The following is a 27,853-nucleotide window of genomic DNA, read 5'->3' as shown; positions in this document are numbered from 1 at the left end:
GTTAAACAAACACCTGTGTCACTGTTAATTTCATGTTGGAATTTGTTTAATGGTGGGCCTACAGTATTTTAACTGGGAAGTGCATCTGCCAGTCTCTGTGGTCTATTACAGATTTAGCTGATTTAAACACAGCACGCACTGAGATACTGTTAATGTTCCTGAGCTAACTCAAGCCTTTGATTTCAATCTGTTTGTAGTAAACTTTAGTTGCATTCCTATTTATACGAGCTATGCAGCGACCTGCAACACCAGGTTATGAGCTCTGAAACTCTGTGTACGATATGGGGAGGGTGTGGATGTCTTTGAATAGCAGGTGGTTTTTGCTTGCCGTTGTCATTTCAGCTTGCTGTGCACGTCCAAATTCTTTTTTGTACCTGCTGGAGGCACGAGTCTCTACAGGCATCTTATGATACATCAGTGCAGATGGCACAGAGACAGATTGCTGCAGTAGTTTGAAACCATGAGGAGGTCTGCAGAAAGCTTTGGAAAAACCTCCTTATTACCTTTTCCGACTCCTTCTTTTCCTGTTCCAGTGAAGTTGTTCTCTTTCTGAGCAGTGAAACCTGTTGTTACACGTCAGTGAATGCAATGCTGGCTCAAGTGTCACTTCCCTTCGTGTCCCACAGAGCTGATGCAGACGGAGATGCATCACGTCCGGACGCTGCGCATCATGTCGGAAGTGTACAGCAAAGGCCTGCAAAAGGAGGTGCAGCTGGAGCAGCAGACATTGGAGAAGCTGTTCCCCATTCTAGATGAACTGCTCGAGCTCCACACGCAGCACCTGCTGCGCCTCCTGGAGAGGAAAAAGGAGAGCCAGCTGGAGGGAAGAGTCTATGAAGGAGGCTTCGTCATCAACAGGATAGGAGACATCCTGGTTAGCCAGGTGAGAGGAGGGAGGGGCTAGTTCTTAAATCGCTTTTCTTCTTTATGGTTGATTTTACTTTGATTTTGTTAGTCGTGTAGAAAACCTGTATATTTTATAGAAAGGAGACATTTTTTTCTGTAAAATTATCAACAGAATACATGGGTGTTTATGGCTGTTATAATAAAAGGTAGCTGTTCTTAATGCCAAGTAATATAATGTCAACTATCTGAATCCCTAATGCTGATGGTTTTGTTCCCTCCTCAGCATACACCTCTAAAGTAAATTTGCACAACCTCCGAGTCAAATACACAAAATCCTAATCATTTGTCTCAGTGCGCTTTTGAAGTTCTGAAACTTTGAAATTAGCGCTCGCTTTTTAACCTTTATGTCCTTTTTTTTTGCTCTGCCGTGCCAGCACTGAGTGTTTGTGCATTTACATCCGTCAAATCCGTCTCTAGTTTTCAGGATCAAATGGTGAAAGTATGAAGAGGGTTTATGGAAGATTCTGCAGCCGCCACAATGAAGCTGTCAACTTCCACAAGGACCTCCTGACCAAAGACAAACGCTTCAAAGCCTTCGTCAAAGTAAGCATCAAACTTCTCTCACGGCTTCATCGAGTGCCTGTCGCGTAGCAGATGAACTCTATGCAGAAGTCTCTTTTCACGCTTTCTGATGAAAGCGTATTTTTCTTCGGGATGTCTGGCTTTCCAGACACGATTGTGTTTGTTGAATCGCGCTCTGACATTGTTTTCTCTTGCACGCAGAGCTTGAAGCAGTGTTAAACAAAGCTTGCTCTTATTCTGCGTTGCTTGCCTTTTAGTTTTTATTATTTTGCATCTGCACTTCATTTCAATCAGGGCATGTGCTGGAGACATTTGAATAAAAGCCATATTACCCTCGAGGCTGTTTATTTTTTTATTATGGAAGCACCAGCGCTCGCCGTCATAAACAATAACAATGAACACCATCTCGAGTACTACTGCTGTATTGTTCCAGAGCAAATGAGTTTTGCAGCTTCTCGCCGGTTATGTGAGACCCTGCCACCTGTTGTGTGTGGGCATGTTTTACTAAAAGCACCTCTTGTTTATTCTTTCAGAAAAAGATGAGCAGCAGCATTGTGCGGAGGCTCGGCATCCCAGAATGCATCCTTCTCGTGACCCAGCGGATAACGAAGTACCCTGTGCTGATTCAGAGATTGCTGCAGCACACTAAAGGTCATTTTCATGTTCATCCTTTTTACTGTGTCTAGGAAAGTGGTAGAAATAGAAGGAGGAGCCTGGTTTTAATTTCAAAGATGCTGCATACCCACAGACTGCTGCTGCAGGATAAATGCAGTGAAATATACTAAATGTAGTTATTACATTTTTTTACATAAACAAGCAAAGCAACATCAAGAAACTATAACAAAGACAAACCAACCAAACTAGCAGGAAACTGCTCTTCCTGTTCAACACGAGGTAATCTATGAGCAGACAAAATTAAAATCTACATAAAAAAAAAAAATATTTTCATGCACTTAAAAACCACAACAAGCCTGTGTCCCTGTGTAGGTTCTGCCATCCTGGCGATGGCGCTCATAAGCCTCGATTATCCACCAAAGCAGGCGCAGACAAGGACGGCTGAAGACCCGACGGCCGAGTGGTCGTTCCTGTTATGATTCGTTGGAAGTTCACATGTGCAGTTGGTGCACTGTAATGTAAATTCTCCGTAGACGAGTCCACGCAGTCACAACAAACAGGCAGGCACGCAGACATCCGCGTGGAGCCTTGCATTCACCGTCTGATGATGAAATTTTACGTCATGTGGACGTGTCGGACTCACAGACACGGAAAGTATGATCGAGGCTTTAAGCGCTTGAGTTTGAGGCAGCTGGACGTCCTTTTAGGTTCATGAAGAGGTTTCACCTTCTTCAGTCCTAAAGGTTGATGGAGGGTACCACGTATTTAACACTAGTGGGGTTGTCACCTTATTTTTAGAGCAGCTTTTAGAATGGAAGCAGACGTACGGATGAGAGATGAAATGTCTCGTGTTCTGGCTGACACTCTGCAAGTTCAAAATCTTCCACATATTTTAAAAAGTGGTCCCAAAACCTTATGCAACTTCCTTGCATACATTATTGTTTCTAGAATAACGTGCAGAGGGAAAGTTTGATGTAATTTCTGTTCGCCAGTGAATACCATTTGGTCTAAGGATCACTCAAGGATCGCGTTTCCGTCTGTCCGTCACCCTTTCAGTATCTCAGTAACTGTGCAACAGTTGGACTTGTAGGTTTGCCGCTAGCAGACAGATTAACCCCAAAATGCATTTACTACCCTTTCTTATGTCAATCCAGATTATCCTGCATTTGGTAGTAGCTTCAATCTTTTGCCTCGAAGACGAGAAACGTTTACCTGCAGCGGTTATTTCGGCTACAACGCTGCTAATTGCTTCCTGTGTGGAAGTACCTTAAATCTTAATCCCAGAAATATTCAGTTTCACTTTCTCTACCTCAGTGCAACAGAAAAGTGTGAATTTTATCGTAAGATAGCGAGATAAGTAAGTCAGATTTTTTTTTTTTTTTTTAGTTTTAGAAAGCAGTTTTTGAAAACCAATCTAATATTTTCCTTGCATCATTCTACACAATTTTAAATTTTATTTAAACTATTTATCTACATTAATCACTCCTGGAGTACCTTATTATTAATATTTCTTTCTGCCAGCATTCAGCTCTGCTCGTACACTCAGAAGCAGCCCACAGCAGCGTGTCGCTTGTTTTAGGAAACGTCCTGAAAAGTACAATTTCTCGCACAGTTTCGTGTATTTTGAGAAAAATGAGACATGTGCTGGATGGATGTTTATAGGATAATAGATCAAGCACACTTGGAGGAGCTGGAATATTTCACACCATATTTATATCTGATTTAAAGCAGCTCTCGTCAGCTGGCCTCCCACCGTGTACATTCTCTCTAATCCCTCCCCAAAGCCTGTTTATAGTTCTATGTGGGATGGGGGAGCTCTGCCTTAATCCCCAAGGTGCTTTAAGAAGAGTCTCTCCTGCCAACTCTGATGTGTACTGAGAGGAAATGACACAGTAGACTCACAGTTTGAGATTATATTTTGGTGCTTTGGAGCACCAACAGACGACCACTGCAGGAGCAAAATATTCTACTTTGGGGAACGATGTTGGATGCTGAGTCCAAAACTCAGGAGCGTAATATGGAGTGCAACAAGTGTGCATTTGAGACATTCTGACTGGGGTTTTCCTCATGTTGCACATCTGAAGGCCACTTGTGACTGTACTCTAATCCTCAGAGTCCCCCAGCAGGGACTGCATGTTTTCTGACTCACGGCAGACCCCGATATTTTACTTCCTTGTTATTATGTCTAAAAAAAAAAATCCCCAGTACTTTTCTATAAATAAATGTTAAGCTTGAGTCACTTGACAGCGACTCAGCCTCTGTCAAGTTAATGAAGGCTTTTATGTGTGCAGTTTATTTAGATAACCAGATGGCTTTTACAGCTACACTGATTAAAAATGGAGTTCATCAGAAATAATTCCACACTTAGTCTCTTTCCTGCTGAGCGTAAGCTGAGTTTGATATGTATTAGGTACGTATCCATTACATATGAGTCTATAGCCAGCAGCTAGTTAGCAGATAATGCAAAGGACATGGGATCAATTTTCTTCTCCAGTCTGCTGCAAAGAAAATAATCTGAATATTTGGATTTATTGAGTAAGGAGCATAGGAGCATCTTGTCTTACAGACAGCAGCTAATGTTAGTAAATATACACACACAGACTGATGGTACATTTAAGGAAAAACTGAACCCATGGCCCAGTGAGGGCCAGTCTGCTGGCTCTGATATGCAGTGGGTGCTGTTAAGGCTTGAGTTTACTTGTCCTCTTGGAGGAGAGGGTCCAATTCAGCCCACGGGAGGGCTCTGTGAAGTCACCAATTACTACAGTTTGAGATTTGTGGTGTGCACATGATAGCCTAAGTACAGGGGAGTGAAAATGTCTAGACAGTTAAAAGTTTTTCAGGTTCATCCATCCATCCATCTTCTTCCGCTTATCCTATCAGGTTTGCGGGGGTAGGGGTGCAAACTCCACACAGAAAGGCCCAGACATGATGTTAAAGCTCCACTGAAGGTGTCCTGGCAGCAAGTGTTGGCTGAGCGCCTTACTGAGACACTTTATGTTGGTTTTTACTTTACTACCTCCCCATGTATACATGCTGTAAATAAAGATTAATGCTAATGTCACTGCTGTCAGTCATCCAGAAACTAGAAGACACTTTTTAATGGACATGTAGAAGAATAAAAACATAGAAGAAATAAATTTAGATGACTTCATATTAATATGTGTGACTCACTGTGACCAGCTAATACCATTTAAATTAAAAAAAAAAAAAAGTTTCCAACACTCCTGCAGTGAGTGGAAATGCAGAGCCGGTTAAAATGCTGAAATGCCACTTCATTGTCTGCTGTGCTTAAACACCACCTCGGCTGTCTGAGCCGCTCAGGGTTAAGTGTGTCAGATTGGAGTCATTTAACTACCGGATGTAATGGCGCTGCATTTTCACCTCGGCTGGTTTAAAATCACATTCTTCTGGTAATCTCAGATAGGACGAACTTCCTAAACTCTCATCGTATGTCCAACACAGAGAGCGACGAAGACTACTTTGACCTGACGGAGGCTATTCGACTCGTGAAGGAGGTGATAGCAGCGGTCGACAGCAAGGTGAACGAACACGAGAAAAAACGCCGCCTGAAGGAATTTCACAGCCGCATGGACAACAAGTCGATCATGATGATGAAGAACGGTCAAATTTTTGCCAGGGAGGACCTGCTGAGGAGGCGGCTGATCCACGACGGAGCGCTACAGCTGAAAAACACCCAGGGAAGACTAAAGGGTGAGGAGTGGGAGATTAAAGTCTTAAATTTTAATGTATTTGAACTTATCCAACCACAGCTGATTTTGTTCTGCTGCTCTTTCAGAGGTTCATGCTCTGCTCCTATCAGACGTCTTCGTCTTCCTCCAAGAGAAAGATCAGAAATATGTCTTTGCCATGCTGGTAGGTATAAAGAGCCCACGAGTGCTGCCAGACATGATGTTGTCATATTTTCCTCTCCCACTGTTGTTGCTGTCAGTAGTAGCTGCCCTTCTTAGCTTTCCCATTGTGCAATAATGCCTGCCTCTTGCTAGCACGCTAGCTGCACCTAATAAAGCTTATGTGGCCCAGGGCTCCTAACCCAGCTGTGATAAATCATATAGTTTTGAGCTGTTTTTTCCGTGTTTACAGGACTCACAGTTTCATGGCACGGCACTCTCTCTCTCCCCCCGTCTCACACTCGCATCAAGGGGAATGAAAACAGAGGCAGGCCGGTGGCTTAATAATCACATCCATCAATGAAAAAAAGCCTGGCGTGTTTGAGTTGGGGCTGTTGACATTAGAAAGGGGAATAACATGTGGTTTGAAATGGATGGCAGCCATGTGGAGAGGGTTTGTTTTTGAGAGTATAGGCATCAGTTCTGTGGATCAACAAGAGTACATGCGGCTACTGTAGCAGGTCATAGATCATCACCACCACCTCTACAGGAGAGGGAACACAAACCTGCAGAGCTAAAAAGGGAAATAAATAAAAAGACGAGGGGAATCTAAATGTTTTCAGCAGATAAATTTGGACCTGTGTTACAAAATTTACATTTTAGAGTTGGCTTCATATGTTTGTGTTCAGCATATTCAAGCTGCTGTTATTTATACGGGCTTGTGGTTAAGACAGGCGAGTATTACCCAGCCTCGTTCACAGGCCTGAACAACTCGATGTTTGGAAGCTTCATTTTTAAAAAAATGAAGGAAAGTAAAAAGATCTTTTATCATATTTACTTGAGCTGTACAGCATAGCCTTCCACCATGAAATTCTCTCCAAAATTTGAGCCTGCCTACTTCATTACTTTGAGATTGGACTCTCTGAAGAGCTGTCTGTGGCTCCATATCTTTGCTGGCGTGAAGATTCAAACATCAAAATGACAACACAAATGATCTTCTCTGAAAACAGAAACTGTCTCTCAGGAAACGCATCCGCACGCCTCTCAGTAAACACTCATTCGGCTCCGTCTCCCTCCTCAGTCGGAACGATCAGCTTTTATTTTGGTTGCATTCAGTGTTACCAGCTTGTTGGCTCATTGGTGCAGTGGGTGTGCTCCTGTCTGCAGACCACAGCTTGAAACCTGGCAGCCCAAAAATTAACAAGAAGCTAAAGTGATTTCCTGCTCTCTTCTCATGGATTGATGGGGGGAAAAAAGGAACTGCTGCCACTGTAATTCACATTCAATTGTAATTGGACAAATTAACAGGGCGTGAAAGACTTGGAGAATCCTTTTGAGGCAGTGACTGCCTGAAGCCTGGAACCAGCGAGCATCACAAAGAAAAGGCTTCATCTGTAATGTTCTTCCAGGGTTTTACTGTTCTCGTCTTCAGTTGTGTTTTGTGGGTCTTTCTCTTCGGTTGCTTTTCTTTACTATTGAAAGGATCCTGTGATCATCCGCAGTGGACATCAGAGCCTTTTTTATGCAGCCGAGCTCCCCGTGTGTTCTTTTTTGTCCTCCTCTAAACACACCGAAGCTCTTGATTTGCTCTCTGATAATGCCCCCCCCCCCCCCTGTGATGGGTTAGTTTTGTTTCTGCAGCTTAAAGATGGCAGTCGAGCTCTTTCAACTGCATGTTGTGGGTTTGCAGCCAAAGTTCCTGAATGCAAATACCACACCTGGATTATTCTCCAGTCCTTTCACCAGTTAATTCAATTCAATTCAATTCAATTTTATTTATATAGCGCCAAATCACAACAAACTGTCGCCTCAAGGTGCTTTGTATTGTGGGTAAAGACCCTACAATAATACAGAGAAAACCCAACAGTCAAAACGACCCCCTATGAGCAGCACTTGGTGACAGTGGAAAGGAAAAACTCCCTTTAACAGGAAGAAACCTCCAGCAGAGGTTTCTGCTGGTGAACTGGTGAAAAGTGACAGAAATAGCTCACACGTGTCAGGGAAAAAGCCTTTGAGTGAATTGTTGAATTATGTTTGAGTGTGTATAAAAATGGCTGTAATTCCTTTGCAGTTCACGCAGTATTTTTTGTAAAAGTATCCCATCAAAACTGCGCGTTTGTAGCTGCTGTAACTGTTGTAAGAATTATTGCCTCCCTTCATGTTGGATGTGGAGCGTTTTTTTAGTGCAAACTCAAGCTTTCTGTTCCATTTGATGAGCTGCACTGAAGAATTTTCTTCCCTCTAAAACACTCACTTGATTTGGTTTAAACTGCAGAACGTGCGCTGTGGATTTTCTTCCTATTGTTTACAATGTAGTCACACCAGGAAGACAAACACACGGGGAAAAAAAAAAACTCAACCTATTCTTTAAACCTCAGACAAGTGGTTGCAGGAAAAAATGTAGGGATGTGGTTACAAGCTTTGGAGTTTTACTGGTTCGAGGAGAAATGATGCAGTGGTTTGTGGTGTACTAAAATGTGCTTTACAGTGTTGGCACGCTTAAGAATGCAAGGTTAGCAGAGGCTCCGTGAATCAGCTGACAGCCACGATAATCATAAAATTAGCCCGAATGTCACTTCGGCTTCTTCTTTTCTCTTTATTCTATTTCCCCCCCCATTTTTCCCCTTTATGTCACCGAAGTCTTCACTCATTCTGCGGTCTTTTTTCCATCCTTTTGTCTTTGTTTCTCTTTCCTTTCTTCTCCTGCAATTATCTTTTTTCCTCCCCCTCCTTTTCTCTTGTGCTTCAACCCACCCGTCTTTCTGCCTTTCCCATCCTCTTCCCCAATCCTCACCATTTGTCTTCCCTCCTCCCCCTTTCTTCCCCCTGGCCCTCCCACTGTCATCTCTCTCTTTCTCTCTCTCTGTCTTTTTTTTTTCCCTTCATTCTCCTCCCATGTCGCCTCTCTCCCTCCAGGACCAGCGCTCCACCGTGATCTCCCTGCAGAAGCTGATTGTCAGGGAGGTCGCTAACGAAGAGCGCGGCCTCTTCCTCATCACGGCGGGCATAGAGAAGCCGGAGATGATGGAGGTTCTGGCCAGCTCAAAAGAAGAACGCAACACCTGGATGCAACTCATCCAGGAAGCCATGCAGTCCATGTGAGTAGGATTCATGTCAGTGTTTTTATTTTAGGACATACTGGGATTAAATATAGTAACATACTTAGCACCCAAGTACTTTTGCATTTTGTACTCTGCAAGCTTAGATCCTGATCTTTTCTCGTTTACTGTAACCTGTTACCTCTCCTGCAGAAGAAACTCTGCCTTCACTGTACTTTGCATTCAGGGCTGGCCCTCTTAGAGTTCATCACCAGTGCATCTATGATGTAAACCAGGAGTTAGACCAAGCCCAGTTCTCCAGACAGAGCACTGTGCTGTTAGGAGGATTAGCACTACCTGGGGATAGGATGTACTCAGGGACAGTCTAATACTGGATTGGCTTCAAGGACAGCTCACTATAAGCAGAGGATTATTTGAATGCACCCAGTGGGAAAGGGAGAGATTTAGCACTCTGTCTCCCTCCCGGTCTGACTTCTGTCAAAACACAAATTGAGATCAAGCTATTGGCAAGAATGGAGAGAAAAAACAAAACTGATGCTCTGGATTTTTTTTTTAACTAAAATTACCGTATGCTTCAAACTTTTGGCAGAGTTTCCTGTTGTCCCGTGGGATTGATGCACGGGCTGATCGGTTGTAGATCGGCTGGAAGCTAATAGTTATTTTCACAAATCATTTTTTTTTTTGTTTTTTTTTTTCTGAGAAGCCTGGAAAATGTCACAAGCAAATGAAAATATTTCAAAATGTCTCAGAGCCCAAGGTGAAGATTTTCAAACGGTTTATTTTTTCCCACCTTGTCACACGGGTCCCCTGATTTTGAATTTACAAAGACAAAAATGAAGCAAACATTTATAAACAGCTGAAATCCCCAAATGCATGTTATTTGTTCTTTGATAATATCTATATCTGTAATAAATAACTTATAAATGACAAGTTTTTAATTACCAAAACTCTGGTGAATAATTCATCTTCATACAGTTAATTGATTAAACACTTCTAAATGTAGACACAGACACTGGAAGTGATGCAGATTGTTGGTCTTTAATCTTGTCTAATTTACTGGATGTTGTACATCATCCTTATTTCCTTTATTGGACAGGGAGAAGGATGAGGACGAAGGGATTCCTAGCGAGACAGAAGATGACAAGAGACAGCTAGAGACCAAAGCAAAGGAAATGAGAGGTGTGAGAAACCTGTTCGTTTTGTTTGCGCGATCGAAAGCAGACGTGCGTTCGCTGGGATTTCTCACCGTCTGTTTTTCTGTCTGTCTCTGCCGGTCAGAACTGTTGAGGAAAAAGGATACAGAAATCATGTCTCTGCTGGAGGAGAAGGTGCAGCTTTTCAGGGGGATGTGGGAGGGCACGAGTCCAGGCGAGGAGGCCTGCCCGCAGGTCCAACCTTTCTTCAGGTCGCCCTGCAACCTGGAGCCGCCCGGGGGGGCATCCATCATGAAAGATGCCCTGCAGGAAGGTAAGACAGAGAAAAGGCGGGTTTCTAAGATGTGTGCTGTAGATGCATCATTCATTACATATTCTTAGAAATAAATTAGAATGAACACAGTGAGAGGTGTGTGAACTATACTACTACTGTAGTGGGTCTGTCAACCCCTATCTGAACATGAAGTACATCTTAAACCACATTAGCCTGTATATGTTTTTACATTTCATTAAATAGGCAGACTTAAAAGCATAGACTGCATATTTTAAAAAAAGGATCTGGCCACCATGACGCCCTTCACCCATTATTGTGAGGTTCTGTATTTAAAGGCTCAAACTGAGGTTTCTGGCTCTCACCATCTTCTGAGATCTAATTAAAGAACCACAGGACTCATCCTGTAGCGACCTGTCAATCAAACCACTCCCAAATGAATGCCTGCTTTATTGTCTGTTTTACTCTAAATAACGCCGCAAGTTACAAAATGAACATCAGGTATTCAGTAAGACTTGAAACTAGTGTAATAAATATTCACCAGGGAAATGCTTACTGCAGGTTAGTCCGTTTCCACAACAGGTTCACTCTTTAGACCTAATGGCCAGGTCCATCTCTTACATACAGTGAACTGAGGGTATGCTACAGTTACACTAGCAAAAACGGTGACTGGAGACAGTGACACAACCAAAATTATTGCAGCTGTGTGCAAGGAACTGCCAATCTTGTTGCCTTTGACATGGACGACTGCGACCCCTCACAGTCAGCTGCCATCTTCATAGTGACAGTGGTGCATCAGGACAGCGATAAAATGGCCATAAGACTGAGGAAGTCTGCTAACATACGAGCTGCTTCTGATGATGTGATGATTAATTGTGATAAATCAGTGAAAATTGCAAATCTGTTGCTGTTTACTTGCACAGAGATTCACATCATCTACTTACATTCAGAGTCCAGGCAGAACCTCGTAGATTTGTAACAGAAACTCAGAAATTCTTCTGCAAATGTTGATGTAATTGCTGCAGGATGGTGATTTAACTGCAAAATGACAACCAGTGACCTCACTTTTATATAGGAATATATCCAGAATACAACCAGTGGGGAATGAGCTGGGTCTCCTATTGCAGGGACATGTGTAGCAGACAGATTGCTGTCATCTGTCTGCGTTTATAAATTAGATGGCAGTTATTTGCAAACCTTCACCAGTCCTTCAGAGTGACTGCAGTCAGTCCGAGTCAGATTGTGACTGTTCGGAGATGAGTCGCTTCCCACCAGGTGACCTGAAATCACCTTGTGATCAAAAGTGATCTCAGGGTGGCTGAGGATGTTGCAGGCCGCGGCTACTTGCAGTCGGTCTCGGACAACAAAGACATTTAGTGTGCTTATAACACCAAAAGGGTCCTGACGCTGCGAAACAGGGCGATTAGTGCTGTTAGTACTAATAGAAATTTGTTATAATATCTTTGCATTATCTTTGCATAATCAATTAAATAATATATCTTAAACTGAAGCGCTCCCCATCTCAAAATGCTTGCAACGTTAAGCATTCTGACTTTTGATTGAAGAGAAAGGACTCACTCACCCATAACGCGCAGCTGATTTCACTTATTAATCAAAACTTGTGTCTCAGTGTGAGGCATAAAAACGTCTGCTGTAAAGACACCTTATTGTTTGTAATGAAATGTGGACAGTTTCTGATCACCTGTGTTGATGTAAGGACCAAAAGTGTTCTGTAAAACTTTTGAGTTCTTATTTGTATGTAAAGAAAACTTGTTAATTCATCCGATGAGGGCATGCCCTGTTTTAAAATTAATTAGCTTGGTAGTTGGATCTCTGCGGAGCCTGAGAGAGAAATATTAATGTGTGGAAAACATTAAAGGAGTTGGGATGTGTTTTGAGATTTTACTACAGCTCTGTTTGGTGCTTTGGCAGCGTTGTTCATCAAATATGTTTTAGAAGAAAGCTGCGAAGTGCACTGAGAGCAGTTATTGTATGTTGTGGTAAAGGGAACGAAACATGGAGAAAGATATGATGACTTTAAATTTAAACGCCTGGGTCAGGATAGCTCCTGGAAGACCAAACATTAAATATGCTAAATAGCCATTTAATGTGTATTTATAGATTAAAAAAATAATAATTTGAGATAAACCTAATTTAAATTGTTTCTAAGACAGTTTGATTTTATGTTTTTAGTATCCCCTCATAATATTCCCTTTATTTGTTATTTGCAGTATAAGCTGTATGTTTAGTATATGGGTGCTGTGGTACTCTATATGAGTGATGATGCACTCTTACAACAACCTGCAGGGTTTTTTGCGGGTGCTGGAAACCCTTGAATTTAAATACTGTGTTTTCAAGGTTTGAAAAGTGCTTGGATTTTGGATTAAGTGCTTGAAACTGCTTGAAATTGTAATTGCTTTACTTTCATGGGACTCTGCTGTCTGAATACTTAATAGTTTGCTTTTTAGATCACTGAATAGAATAAACTGGAGAGTTTAATAGCGTTTGTCTTTGGGATAAATGAAGACAAGTCTGCCTGAGCCTTGCTCACCAATCTGAGCCTGAGCTGTAGTGCCAATCCTTTCTCTGTGTGTACTCTCTGACAGAACAGTGGGCCGGAGTTTGGTGTTCTAATTAGCATTAGCGTAAAAATACAAATTATTGTTGAAGTAAGGACCAAACCCACGTCGACAAAAAGAATGAGCAGCCAGGAGCGTCTGTTAGTGCCTTCATGCAGTCAAAAATGGAAGCAAGTGATTGCATAACCAGCCAACTGACAATCACAGGCAGCAAGTCTCATCAGCAGTCTGATATCAGTTCAACATGGACAGTAAAATATTGTCCATTTTGAAGTGATATCAGAGTAACTGAATTTAAGAACACAACACAAAAGAATTTCCAGGCATTAGCCACATCCCGTGTTTCCATTTCCATAGACTGATGAGCATTCTGCATTCGCAGCAGTGAACTGCAAGCCCAGCAAGCTGTGAGGCCTAAATGAACCCACTGTGGCCTTAACAGTAGTGGAACTGGATGAGCTAACTGTGCATGAATCGGAAACTAAAAAACTCCACCAATCTTGACTGATTTTTAAGGCTTTTTACCAGTAAATGTGACAATTCAATTTTTTTTTTATATAGCGCCAAATCACAACAAACAGTCTCCTCAAGGCACTTTATATTGTAGGTAAAGACCTTAGAGTAATTACAGAGAAAACCCAACAGTCAAAAAGACCCCCTAAAGCAAGCATTTGGTGACAGTGGGAAGGAAAATCTCCCTTTAAGAGGAAGAAACCTCCAGCAGAACCAGGCTCAGGGAGGGGCAGTCATCTGCTGTGAGGGGGGAGAGACAGAGATTAATAATAACTAATGTTTAAATGCAGAGTGGAGTATAAACAGAGTAAAAGAGGTGAATGAAAAGAAACAGTGCATCATGGGAACCCCCCAGCAGCATAACTAAGGGAGGGTTCAGGATCACCTGATCCTATTAGACAATCTAAGACTTTTTATGGACCCATCAACATCCTCTTATAGTTTGGTAACATCTTTATGTAATGAAGAAGTGAAACATTTGTTTTGAGTATGTATGCTGGAAAATCTTAAACGGTGAATGAATTTGGTTTTTACAAAGAATCCCTGAACCTGTTCTTGGTGTTTGTTTGTGAAGAAGCGGAGCTGCTTCAGTGGTCAGAGCTGTGACTTACATAAGGAAATTTTAAACAGGTCCTCCTTATTATTTAGTCCCGCTGCAGGCAAAGAGTGTTCCACAACAATCTGGAGCTGGTTAAAAAACACAAAGGATTTGTTTCACAGTTTACACGTTTAGTAACTTTGTGACAGTTCAAAGAAAAACAGGCTGCGGCTCAAACACAGGGCAGATGAATGAGGGAGAACTCCTGTAATGATTATAACTTTTCAAACTAGCAGCAAAAGTTTACCTACTCCATGGCACAATGTCTTTTTCGCCTCGTCCTTGTAAAGCCTGCAGCAGTAATTGTCCTTATTTGATATGTGAATTGGCAGCAGTAATGTGATTTCTCCTCCTGAGGTTATTGTGTTTTACTGAGAGCCTGCCAGACAGGAAAGGTCACAGTGCGGCATCCGCGCACTGTATGCTGGTAGCAATGCGCACATCTTTTCAGAGTTTCTATAAATTTCAGATTGCGAAGATGTTTAAACTTTTAGTGAAGAAGCTCTGTGGCTCTAATAGGTTGTCAATAGTTGCTTAGCAACAGGAGCCAGTCTCAGCCTGCCAGGATATATGGCTGCAGAGCTGAACTGTAACACAGTTAGCTGGATAATTCACTTACTGACCTGCACGCTGATATTTGCCTCTGTGTGCATCCATGACAGTGGAGACGTTGCAGGCGCTGGTGAACGGCAGCCTGGGTGGAGCAATGGCCAGCGTCCAGGAGGGAGGAGGCGCGGGGCCGGTGTGTTTGCCCCGCAGGGCTGAGACCTTTGGAGGCTTCGACAGTCACCAGATGCACAGCAGTAAGAGTAAGTGTGCTGCTCTGGACATTTGTTGGTGTCTTTTTTTTTTTGATATTGTGCAATCCAGTGCAGTGAAACATGCTAGAAAACCCCACACACCCCCACCTGCTTGTCAAGATAACTGCACCAGCTTAGTGACTGGACTGCAAATGTGTGACAACACTGCTGAAAGCCAAAGCACAGTTTTAAAAGTGGAATATTTCATTTTTCATCTTGAAACAGGGTTTCGGTGGTCATACCCACCTCCTCCCACAATCCCCCTGTTCACAGCAGTTAGATAAAACATTTCAAACGGAGGCTTGGACAGCAGAGCTGAAGCTTCCTGAGGGAAAGGTGGCCTGGGGCGATATCTCTGAACTGGTGGCTTGCAAGCTGATAGTGTCGAATGCATTGAACCATAAGAGCACTAAGAAGCGCAGATCTCTACATCCCCAGTCTCACCTGGAGATCTGCAGCCAAACAGTGGCATTTTTGTTAGGGAGATGTCGCTTGAATACGCAATTATAATGTGGAAAATGAAGATTAATGACAGCAAATGTAACACATGAATGTGTGGGGTTTTTTGTGCTATTAGTTAACTGTATTTTAGATTAAATATAGGATTTAAAGAGGTGTCTGTGAGTGGGGGAGGAAGAAAGTGTAACTAAAGTTACGAAAAAAGAGGCTGTGCATTATTTCCAGATGAGATGTCAGATTCAACATTAATATAACAGAAGGTAAATGTATGTCAGCAGAAAATCCTTTGACTCCTGAGTTTCCACAGAGAGTACGTGAGAGCCACTTATTTTCCTGACATAGCAAAGCTGGCTGCAGCCTTCACGGGAATCACTTGTTGACAACATAAAAACTGTAATAGTTTGGATTCTTTTTTTGGTTACAAAAGCTCTCAGCTGTCTTCCTGCAGACTGTCTGAGAACTCGAGTATCTGAACGGCCCGCTCGGCTTATCCGTCAGGCCGTGCTTTCCGCTGAACTGTAGAGAGAATTTCTCATTTTCCATACTTCAGATCCTTCCTGGCATCTAAAGAAATGATGGCTGCCAAGGAAGAGGACTCGGTGTCAAAAGCATGAATTATATGAAGGACCCCCCCCCCCCCCCCCCCCCCCCCCCCCCCCCCCCCCCCCCCCCCCCCCAGCCCCATGTTCTTTGTGTCTGTTTTTGAAAAATAATAAAAATTCACTATCACACAAAATTGCACTGAATTTCTCCTGGTAAACATAAAACTTTTATTAACCTTGTCAGAGATGGAAGGGTGGAGAGAGAGAGAAAGTGTTTCTGAAAATGGGTTTGAAATTTTTTTTCTCCTCCTAAATATTAATCGATATGTCACCTCACATTTTTTCACTATGAACACCAAATAAATTATTAACTTCTACACCAACTTTTCATTGTTTCGGCTACAAAGCTACAAGCTTTTTCTTTTGATACAGTTTCAGTGTTCATTGTTGTTGCTCTTCTGGGGCCTGATTAAAGGCTGGAAGGACAATTAGCCAAAATGCAGACTGCATAAGTTAACAGAGTTTAAACATCGCAGCTCTGTCATTAAGACGTGGGGATATGGCTGCAATTACAATTTTTATTTAATTAAATTCATGTGTCACGTGGTGGTGTTCACAAACAAAATCAGTGAGTAGGGAGCTGAAGTTACCTCACTAAGCCTTAATCCTGCTTCATACAGTACAGGTCTTTTGGTCTTGCTTTGCACATGTTGTGCTGGACAGTGATGACATGAGCATGAGAATAAATCTCATATTCTCCACGAAAAACTTTTCACCAAGAAAAATGTAATCACCAACATTTTGATAAGTAACCATAATTCAGTCAGGACCGCTGTAATCAGAGGAAGATTATTTCCATCTGCAGTAGTTTAGATTTGGTGGTTTGGCTCTATCCTGGGACCTCTCTGCCTTTCCACGTGCACATATGTGGAAAGAACATCAGCACGAGCCCCCCCCAATTACATAACAGAGCAGCCATTAATGACAAGAAGCACAACGCTGATTAAGTTGCAGTATGAAAGGAGGAGCTGGGGCGGTGGTGGAGGTTGCAAAGCAGCCTGTAGATGTGCAGCAGCTGTGGAGAGGCTAAAGGTCCTGACATGAGCTTTGCAGACTCAAGTCTGCATGCTGTAGCTGTCACTGGGAGGCAATCACCTGGGCTACTTCATGCATGTTTATGCTCACACTGATCCTTCTGCAGTGGAGAAGACACAAGTCAGACCGAAGAACTTCAACTCCTCAAAAACAATGAAATCCGACCACTGCAGCCTTTTTTCTGTTTTCTTTCTTTGTGACCTTGTGCTGTGGTTCCATTTCATGTTGACCAACATCTTTTTTTTTTTTCAGCTTTTGACTTTTTTGCTTAGCCAAAGACAATAAATCTGATTTAAAAAAGATTAAATATAAGATGCCAGTTGGATGTTGGATGTAAGGTATCAGCTGAACCGTCAGCTGGTGAGGGTTGGCTCTGAGAACAGCTGATCTGCCAGGACTGTGGCTGAGCTAATGCTGTGGTGGATATTAATGATTTTCCCTCAGTAACAATCACTGATTATAATCACATTTGTCTTATTTAATAACGCAGCACTAGGGTGGGATTATCTTATGTTTTAGAGCTCTCCGTTTGCCTCATCTTTTTTTTCCCTGCGGTTTCCTTTTACATCAGGCGGAGACAGAGACGAGAGCGAGGATGCGGCGGGGGACCTGCGCAGGACGGAGTCCGACAGCGTTTTAAAGAAGGTTGGCATCACAGCAGCCAAAGCGCCCCCATACATCAGAGAGAGCCTGAGGGCACGTGTGGGGGTGCATTTGTCCTCCAACATTAACAGTACTGTTAAGATGAATTTAACTGCTTCTCTCCCTCCAATGAATTAGCCCCTTGACTCTTCCTGCCAGGTCCTGTTGCTAATAGCGACCATCAGTTGTGTAGGATTCAATAGCTGATGGAAATGAATGGGCTGCCTTTAGGTGCTGCTATTGCAGCTCTGCACTGGATGCCAGCCTTCAGTAGTCAGTTATCCTACATATACCAGCAGCCAGACTGCACATTATTGTGTCTTGAATCTTTTAGCAGAGACAGGCTACAGTAAGCATAATGTGCTGTTTAACAAAGGAGAAGGAGGCAACTATTCAGCAGGCCGGTCCTTGTAAATGCTGCTCTCTGAAAACAAAAGGAAAGCATTTAATTTTTTCCTTAACATTTCACCCCAGGCGTGGTGCCAAAGTTCAAAGCGAGTTCAGCGGTAAAAGGAGGGGGGGGTGCTCAGAAGTCAGAGACATCATTAAAAATACAATGCAGAGTTGATTCAAGCCTTCCATCTTCTTTTGTATTCACAATGGTCCGTTCGTTCCTTTGTAAATGGAAAATACGTTTTTAGAGCTGTTTAGCTCGTCCCGATTTAAAATAAAGCTGCACGACACGAAATCAATCACACGTAATCACAGCCAGATACAATTAGACTTCACAGCACACCCACATGTGCAGCTTTAATCACATTCGCTCAGTGATGTATACAGTACGCAGCGCCCACATACACATACTGTACACAAGAGCAGATGTTTGCATGCGAGTGCATTATTTTGTTTTAGCTTACTCAGTGCGTCTTAATGTTTGTGTGCAGGGAGGAAACGCCAACCTGCTGCAGCTGCTGAAGAGGAACAGTGAGGTAACGCCGACTTCCTGTGTCTAATTCAGTTCGAGCCGCTGTTTACATGGAAACTGCCAGAACTGTGTGTCAGCAGCATTGCTATCAGCATTAATCTGCTTGTTGTCTCAGACAGCAGTAAAGCTGAAGTTGAGCCACAACGCACCGGCCCGGTTTTAAATCTGAAAATCTTTAAAACCTTTAATCACAGCTCACAGTTACACAAAATTAGGATCAACTGTTTCCTTCTCTCGGTTGATTTGGCATTAAAAGCTTTCCCTTTGACACCTGTCACACTCCACTTTAATTCATTCCCCACCTATAACAACATATTCATTCTTTTCTAAATTCAAATTTGTGAGGTGAGGTGAGTTTTGAATGAAAATTGAGATGAAAATGAACAAGAATCCAGAGCAGCGCGGTAACTCAGCACGGGAGAAAAATAAAGTTGAACTGTCACATTATAATATTTTTGCAGTTTTAAAGAACACTTTGTAAACTTTTAGATTTGCGAGCAGCTACATGAAGCTGATTGTCAGGCGCCGCATGAACTGTCTCAGGTTTAGCATTTTAGCGTGCTAACAGCGCACAGGAATGTAGCAGCTTTGGGAGCATTTTTAAACTGAGGAGCAGGAAAATACTTCTGATGATGATGATGATGATGAATAAAAATTCATCCTCTGACGAGCATCAACATCTGCGCCAAGTTTTCTACCGCTCTGTAGAGACATGATGCGCTGTTTTACTGGTTTGCTAGAGGAAAAGTGAGAACCACCAAACTGAGTGGGGTTCCTCCTCTTGGCACCGCAGACATCTCAGGTTTCAAAGATCCGGTGAGCCCTGCACAGGCAGACGGAGGCATTTCCAGGATTTTTTTTATCTGGGTGGCACAGAAGGACCAGGAACAGCAGGAAATCTGAACATTTGATCAGGAATAAATGCAGTGTGGGAAATCTGTGTAGAAATCACTGGGGACAGTTTTCAACCTGATTGCAAAATGGAGAAACACACATGTCAAGTTTTTACTTAAGTAAAACTCATAAACTTATTTAATAGTACAAAAATGTAACCATAAAAATATGCCCAAGGTTCCTAAAAGTATTTTATTTCTTATTTTTCTTCTTCTTTCAGCTGCTCCCTGAAAGTGTTTTATTTAAAATGTAAAATCACTCATTAGGCAGAGTAGCCCTTCTCAAATCATATAAATTATATTACTGGATCATAATTATTGATTCATTAATGTGAGCACCACCTTAATATTTGATTTTAATTAAATACTGGGTATCTTTATATTAATGCGGCACTTTTTTATTATTGTCGGTGATCAGTGTAGTTTTAAAAATTATTTAGTGTAGCTATAAATCAATTTTAGTTCTGCTGTAGTAAAATCTGTTTTTTAATCATTTTTTCTGAGTGACACCACAGGACTTCATCCAGATGTGGCACTTTATGAAAGCTGTTTTGTGCAGTTCGCAGTAACATGTGAGGTCAGCGTCTGTGTGTCTCTGAGAGGAGAAAAGGTCACATCCCTGTAAAGTTAAATCAGCGTATTAAATTCATACTGCATGAAGCACTACTGGTTATGGTGCATTTTAACACGTCAAGTGCAGCAATAACCGATGTGATATCAAACAGCTCTGTTCTTGCAATGGAAGAGGATTTTTCTCTCCTGGATAACAAGAACACAGCCACAGGTTTGAGGTTACACTCACTGCTCTCTCTTTTTCCACAGCAGGTCCTTCACAGTGTCTCCAACCTACATCTCCTGCTCAGCACTCTGCAGGTATGATGGTTTCTAAACATTGCGCTTCATCCAGCACTCCAGCTCAGAACTCACATGATGCAACTCTGTGAAGCTTTTCATTGAAAAGAACAGGAGAAACACCTCCATCCACATACAGCATGTTCCAAAGACCACACAGCCCCAGGAAGGGAGGGGTATGTCTGACCTGATCTCTGTGGCTCTGTCTAACCCAGGCGGTGGTAGTCCAGCAGGACAGTTTCATAGAGGATCAGCGGCAGGCCCTGAGCGAGCGCTCCTCCTCTTGCACCTCGTTATCCCGACCGTCCTCGCGGCCCGGCTCTCTGATCGAACAGGAGAAGCAGCGCAGCCTGGAGAAGCAGCGGCAGGAGCTGACATCCCTGCAGAGACAACAGGCAGCTCATGCTGAGGAGAAGAGGAGAAGGGAGAAGGAGTGGGAGCTCAGGGAAAAGCAGCTCACTGCAAGGGAGGCACTGGTGCACACACAGGTAACTATGCATCATCTTCTGCTAGTGCTGTTTATTATTAATAGTTTCTGGGCAGCCATAATTCTGACAGTAACCACCAAGACGGTCTCTTGCTGCAGTGTTTCACCTCGTGCAATTTTTTTTTACCTGATAAATTACAATGTACAGTTGTGCAAGGCATTCACATCTCCTGCAGTGCTTTAAAGTGATGGCACACTGCCTTAAAAATATAGCTTTCACTGAGAAGCCCGAAAAGCTGAGAGATAAGTCGCAGGGTCGAATTTCAACTGACAAGGCTGCAGAGAAGTAGAAAGACTCAGCTTGAGAATGAGAACATGTTCTCCATGTTGTTTAGCCTTTAGTTTAACTCTGTCGTGGAGCTGTCGTTATATTCAGCTGTTCATGAATGTAGTGTTCGCTGTACAGTGAAGCCACAATTAATGCTCATTATTTTCCATATTAAATCACCATCACAGAGCAGAATCATTATACCTTGGACTCATTTTAGTCCATGTCTGGAAAACTAAACCTATATTTTTGAAGAAGAACATTTGGAAAAATGCATCTAGTTCTTGATGTTGGTTACTTCAAATCATTTTAGTATTTTCAGAAGCCAAAAATCCCATTCTGATAGTGTTAGGGATTAGAGGGAAAAAGGTGGTAGATTTGCACGTGATTGTAGCCAAACTGTTAGTGACGAGGGTGCAGCAACATTTTTTTTCTCTGTCACTTTTCCTTTTTTTGTGTGTGTGTGGTGAGTGTAGACACATGCTGAGGGGAAATGAGGGGTGACGATGAACATGGTGGAGGTTGAGCATGGGGTAGGGATTGATGAGTGTGTACTTCCTGCTCCATTTCATACTTGATAATTGAGTTGCTATTTCATGTCATATAGAATTTGTTTGATTGTGTTTGCACACATGCGTATGTGCATACATATGTATGTGCATATGCAGGTATGTGAGTGCATATGGGTATGAACAGGGCCAAATTCCCTGCACTGTCTCCCCAAAGTCTGAATACTTAAGTGATAATTAGTTGATTCTGGATTCCAGTTGTGATCAACTTTATAATGCACAGCAGGCAGCAGCACCTGCAGTGTGATGCAGTTGATGTAATATATGAGGAGATAATAAATTATTCATTCAGCGTTGGTGAAGTTTAGAGTTCATTTTTTTTCATGCATTAAAGGAGATTTTTTGGGGAGTGTGGCCACATTATTAAATCAGGCTGCCAGTAGCTTTTATTAATTTGTTCTCAGGTATGGCAGGTTTCCACTAAAGTCTGAAGAGCTGAAAACATACTATGTGACATCTCACACCATTGTCATGTCAATAAAATGCTTCTCTCAACCACTGCAGGAGGAGGAGATCCTGAAGCAGCAGAAAGACCTGGAGGAGGAGAGGCAGGAGCTGCAGAACAAGAAGGAGGAGTATCAGAAAGACCTGGAGAGACTGAGAGATGCCCAGAGGAAGCTGGAGAGGGACAGGGAGGCTGTGCAGCGGCAGCTCAACAAGATGGAGGAGCTGCGTCTGGCTGAGGTGAGCGGGGACGCTCTGAAAATCATAACAGTAATGATAACACAATCTGCTGATGCCTGCAGGGAAACTGCTTCTTCTGTTACCCCCTCAGCTGCAGGGGAACACTCACTGAGCCTGGAAGGATTCATTTTTTGTGCTCAGTGACACTCCAGCCTGGTTGATGTTTATGGATGCTAACGGCAGAGGCTTGAACCTGGGTCCTCTTCAGAGGGGATTTTAAAAAAGCTCTTGGCTACATATTAACTAGCAAGCAGCGTTGCAACACAAGCCAAAAGGCACATTTATGTTTACAGGATTTTATTAAAAAAAAAAATCTAAATATGATCATTTTCCAGCACTGAGCTCTTCTAGAAACAGTTGTGCTCATTATTTAGCAAAAGCCTTTCATACATATTCACATACAGATGCAAACCACAGCTGTTCATCTTCCTAAGTGCCTCTTGTTCCTTCCTTTCCAGAGGACTCCCTCTACAACATCTGATGAGTTTGCTGGCAGCTCCCAGTCTCTGGAGCTGGACCCGCTGGAGCTCTCCTCCTCATCTTCCTCCTCCTTGCCAAGGCTGCAGCCCCAGCGGTCTAAACCCAAAGGGAAAGGTCTCAATCCCTTTACCTCATCCTCCACGAACCTCAAGGGCAGCGAAGGCAACAACCAGATCTCAAAGAGCCTCCTGCAGCTGGCCAAGAACAAGGGCAAAGATGGGAAGGAGAAGGAGAAGAAGAAGAAGAAGGCCAAAGGGGGGAGCGCGCAGACAGCAGGTAGAGGACGATAAACTGGCTGGATTGAGTGGAATTGCTCAGTGTTTCACAGTGAGTCAGCAGGTTGGAGTTGAGTGCTTTTTGTCAAGGACGTAGCATGTTTGGTTATTATTGAAAAGACATTATTGGTCAGGTCTACAGCTGAGTGCAAAGTTTCAAGGTTTTCCGTTGTGTTTCATGCTGCAGTGCATGCTGGGTAGTACATCTCATTTGCAATGGAAATTTCTGTCACGACCAGCCAAAGAAAGTGTTGTTTGTTATGACAATGTGTGGGTGTGGGTGTGTGTGTGTGTGTGGTGGGGGGTGTTGTTATACAAGAGTTTATGTTCGGCCTTATGTAGGAGAGACCCTAACCCTGACTCACTCAGACATCTGAAGCCTCATAGAAGCATCCGGCTAACACTGGAATACATTTTTGCACAAAACGAGAACTGAATTTTATCCCCTTTTTTTGTTTCCCCCCCATGAAGAACACCAAGAGGGGGTTTCTTACTGCCCAGCGTGAACAGGAGACACGATTATGGACAGAAAACTGTTGTCATTGGTTTTGTTTACATGGATCCTGTATTTCTATTCTAATTACTTTAAATAGGTCCAAAGTTATTTCCATTTGAGTTGGCTTCATAGTGAAGGAATATTCCTTTTCCTAAACCAATGAAAAGAGAATTTTAGCATTAAGTGATTGAGCACAGTTACTTTCTGGGTGCATTTTTCCTGCGTGAGCCCATCGTGCTGATGTAAATATGTGGTGATGTATGTTTCTGATCTGCACAGCTCCTTTTTCAGTTTGTTTTTAAAGAATAAACAACACTATAAACAAAACTGCGCTGAACAGATGATGGATTTCTGTCTTTAGGGAGCTGATCAGAGATGAGATCAATGATGAGAAAGCCGCTGTGCATGTAAACACTGTATTAAGCCATATTAAATTCATGTCTTCTTCTATCACAATGAAATCAATAAGAGTGACCCGCAGCCACTGCTGTTTTAAGGCGGACTTGTTAAAACTGTGAGACCATCCTTTAGTGAGAAACAGTCATGTGATTTTGATCACATGCTCAGCCACTCATAAGGTGAGCTCGAAAACCCTTCGAACCTGAGCAGGACTACCATGGGGGACACTGTTACCCTCACCTTCCACATCCTCTCTAGCTCCTCCCTCAGCCCTCGGTATTGATCGAGCTTTTCGTGTTCCTCCTTCTTGATGTCACATCTATCTCTACAGCCTTCCTCTGCTTGTCCATCACTACTGTGTCCGGTTGGTTAGCCATCAGCAGTTTGTCCGTCTGTATCTGGAAGTCCCGCTCAGTCATTCTCCAGCCACCCCCTCAAAGGGGATAAAATTAAGTCCTCATTTTGTGCAAAAATTAATTCTCCACCACGGTGGTGCTGCATAAGAAACACTTAAGAAACACATTTGAAGTCTATTTGTAGATCTGAACTGATGGCTCTAAAATTCTCTAGCGTGAGCAGTGAAGCCAAACAGCTTCACCATTTTTCTAAAGTGTTTTCCCTCTAGAATTATGTGGATGGCCCAGATAGAGAAAATGCTATAGAATTTTTTTTTTCTCATCACATTGAAGAATTAGTCACGCTGTTTTACCTCCATAAAGGCTCAATAAAGCCTGGACTTTGGATTCAGGCTGTTTTTCTGCATTTTATTGTGATACAGATTTGGCAGTTGCCGGTCCTGGGGTAATCACTGTAAAGTTAAAGGTTGCTGGTGCTGGAAAACACAAGCATGTGTACAAAAAACACCTGGAAAAGATGTTCCAGGATCTCCCTTGTTCACGGAGTTTGGACACACGCTATACAGCACTGTGATGGTGTGTTTAGACCAAACAAAGTGTTCATACAGCGGCAACTTGGGCAACACAACAGTGTTTGAAACAGACATTTCAAAGGCTTTGTCCCGATTCTCCTTTGGCTCCCAACGAGCTTATTGTCACTGCTGTTAAATAGATGGACAGAGACAGAAAAAAATAAAATAAGAGATGTTGGAGAAAAGTAAGCCGGCAAATTCTTCAAATATGTTGGAGTTACTGAATTTCAGCTCTTAGTTGTACTTTGGAAGGATTCGGTGTTGGTTTTGGCGTTTAGGGCCGAATATTTGTGGGTTGTGAAACAGTCCAAAAACACTCGAGCGGCCGTATGAGGTGAACCTTCACACTGCACCACAAGCTGCTCACCGTAGACCAGCAGCTGAGCAGAAATCAGAAACCTGTGTTGTCAAGGTGACGCTGACTCCTCTCTTTTCCAACTCACAGACCCCCAGCCCCTCCCGGAGCCGCCTGTGGATGGAGAAATCTTCTTCTGCTGAGACAAGTGGCTCTCCTCCTCCTCCTCATCACCATGAACCCATCAAACCACTCTGACAGTGGAATGTGCTGCCAAGTAGTAACACATTCATTTGCACACACAGGCTTTTTGAATCACCTTGAAAAGGCTTTTAGTTAATTTTCCATGTCATAACATAGAGCTATTTTACATCACATGCAAGAAGATGAATTTTAAATTCAAATGCCACTGCTTTTAGTTTTTTTGGAAATTAGAATATTTCGGGCTCTGCTGTGCATTTAGGCATCAGTTCAGCAGCTAAAAATTGGGGGAGGCTCTGTACTTTTTCATTATTCCCTGTCCAAAATCCTTATTTTCCTTTTCCAAAGAAATGGTTCGAATTTCTTCATTTTGAAGAATCAGACATCTGTGACAGCTCAGTATCACGCTGAAAGCATTTCACAGTGAATTGCCTCTCAGGCTCTACCAAGTCTGTCAGGAGCTTCGCTGCCTCTCTGTCTGCATGTCTGTTATGGCTGCAGCCCCACACCAGCAGGCTGTGATGTTAATTTACAGAAGCAGGGCCTTTTCCAACCACACATTCAAGGACACGGACGAATCCAAATGCCACTGTGAATGTCAGCGAACTCCCCGCGGCAGCCGAAACTCCTCACCACCTAATCATAGTCATTGACAGCTAATTGACGACTGAACCCACAGGGGGGGGAAATTTACGTGTCCTGGTAATATTTCTCAATCAGAAAGTCCAAAGCCGTTTCAGTCGCTTCAGTCGAAGATGCAGAGAATCTGTGGCCAGTTTGAAAAGCAGCTGTGAGCACGTCCACTGATTCTGTCCCCAGATTGTAAGCAAAAAGGAAGCAACCTTAATGGTGACTTCATACCATCAGTCAAGTTCCTAAGGAGGGTTTAATTTATTTGAATTATGGCTATCTCCATTTTGGAGTGAAGCTCTTCAGATGTGTATTTTCTCAGACTCTCAGTAATGAAAGGTTTGAGACATCTCTCTCTCTGTCTAATGGCTCAATTCATATCCTTTAGTGTGTTTTAGCCCCTCGGATGGATATTGGCTCAATCCTCGTTTTATCTGCCTGTCAATGGGCTTTTATGCAGCCCTCATCTTTCATCTGAGCACCGACGAGCAGGGCTTTCCTTCGTTTTTTTAATTGCATGTAACTCTGCAGGTAGCATACTAATGGCTTCTATGTGTTAGAGTTCAACTTTCTCTTTCTACTGCTTTCAGTTCCCATAATAGACTGCAGATGCACACAGCTGATGGGTGTAGGAAACAGAGGCTGTTAATTTAGGGACAAAGCAGCTGCTTAGAGAGAATGAGAGCGGACATTAGCTAAAAACATTTTCTGCTGTTTAATGACTAAACCGGCTCAGCAGGTAGCTCCCGAGCCGCTGATCATTTCAGATTACTCAACACTCATCGGTGTTGTTGAGCACTTTGGTCCAAAAATGTTAACACATTTGTTTTTTAATCAGTGTGAGATATCAGTCTCTTTGTGTTTGTTTTTTTTAATCAAGGGCAAAATGATCCAAAGAGCGTTAAAGTGTTTATTAGATAAAAGATGCAGCAGTTCAGTTTTGTCTGTATTTAACATGAACAAAGGGGCCGTCGGCTTTTATGGAGTTTTTCAAAGATGACCAATCTTAATATTTAAGACCTGCTAAGCTCACACTGTGGGCTGCACAGCTACCTGCAGGACAGGTAGGAAGGACAAAGTACTTTAAAAAGGATCCTCTTCCCATGAATGACGGCGCGGCGTCGCTGAACTGCCTCCTTGCTGCCTCTTTTTCTCATGTTTTAAGTGCTTGTTTGTTAACTCGACGTCTTGTATTGAGGATTTGACTTCACGACCAGGCTGGTTTATTATAGTGTGTCTTGTAAGAGGCTTATGGGGCCTGCCAATTAGTTGCTTCATGTCTTTTGTTTATGGCTTTGGTGTAATCCTGTCAAAGAAACAGAGAGGAATAGACTCTTTTTTTTTTTTTCCCCTGTTGCTTTAAGGTGTGTTTTGACCACTAGGGAGCACTGCACCTATAACTAAATAATTTTCCTCCCTCCCTCATACAACTCCAATAACCAGAAAGTATGAAATATTTTTTTCTCCTATTCCTCCTGCTGTGAGAAATTGATGTATTTTTTGCTCAGCAGGTCAGAGATAATGTGATGAGCGTGGGCTCTCACACTCTGCGACATTTTCCCCACGGCCTTTGTAATTGACTGCAGAAACAAATAAGTTGTCAGAGATTGTAATTGGTTATTCAGTGAAACCAGTCAGCAGCAGCTTTAATGTTTTGGGGAGGGGGAGGGAATAAAAACGGGTTGGAGGAAGCGAGTGGGCAAAAACCACAAACCTGTCTCTGTAAGGGACAATCAGCAGACGCGAGTCGGGGAAATGAACTCCCTCCCCAGTGATGATAAGCCTGTCCGAGAGACGCGCGCGTCCATCAGGTGAACCCTGCGTAGCCTTAAATCTTAATGATAAAATGCACTAGAGTAGAACCC

General features: G+C 42.8%; 1 protein-coding gene across 3 annotated transcripts in view; it reads left to right on the top strand.

Annotated features, from left to right (window-relative positions):
* akap13 (A-kinase anchoring protein 13) overlaps positions 1 to 26,672 on the top strand; it is a 123,827-nt gene extending 97,155 nt beyond the window's left edge. For all 3 annotated transcript variants that reach the window (XM_030757781.1, XM_030757764.1, XM_030757772.1), the window contains 16 exons: positions 627 to 883; positions 1,324 to 1,449; positions 1,962 to 2,079; positions 5,509 to 5,757; positions 5,843 to 5,919; positions 8,811 to 8,992; positions 10,050 to 10,132; positions 10,232 to 10,420; positions 14,731 to 14,877; positions 17,536 to 17,609; positions 18,491 to 18,535; positions 20,247 to 20,297; positions 20,492 to 20,764; positions 22,105 to 22,284; positions 22,743 to 23,040; positions 25,308 to 26,672. In XM_030757781.1, coding sequence (XP_030613641.1) covers positions 627 to 883; positions 1,324 to 1,449; positions 1,962 to 2,079; positions 5,509 to 5,757; positions 5,843 to 5,919; positions 8,811 to 8,992; positions 10,050 to 10,132; positions 10,232 to 10,420; positions 14,731 to 14,877; positions 17,536 to 17,609; positions 18,491 to 18,535; positions 20,247 to 20,297; positions 20,492 to 20,764; positions 22,105 to 22,284; positions 22,743 to 23,040; positions 25,308 to 25,360 — 2,402 coding nt within the window. In that variant the 3' untranslated portion in view covers positions 25,361 to 26,672. The remainder of the gene's footprint in view (positions 1 to 626; positions 884 to 1,323; positions 1,450 to 1,961; positions 2,080 to 5,508; positions 5,758 to 5,842; positions 5,920 to 8,810; positions 8,993 to 10,049; positions 10,133 to 10,231; positions 10,421 to 14,730; positions 14,878 to 17,535; positions 17,610 to 18,490; positions 18,536 to 20,246; positions 20,298 to 20,491; positions 20,765 to 22,104; positions 22,285 to 22,742; positions 23,041 to 25,307) is intronic.
* The last annotated feature ends 1,181 nt before the right edge of the window (positions 26,673 to 27,853 follow it).

This window comes from Archocentrus centrarchus, chromosome 3 (genome assembly GCF_007364275.1).
Source record: "Archocentrus centrarchus isolate MPI-CPG fArcCen1 chromosome 3, fArcCen1, whole genome shotgun sequence".
NCBI classification, from domain to species: Eukaryota; Metazoa; Chordata; class Actinopteri; order Cichliformes; family Cichlidae; genus Archocentrus; species Archocentrus centrarchus.
Note: the sequence above shows the minus strand (reverse complement) of the source record. Positions and strands in the feature narration are given on the sequence as shown.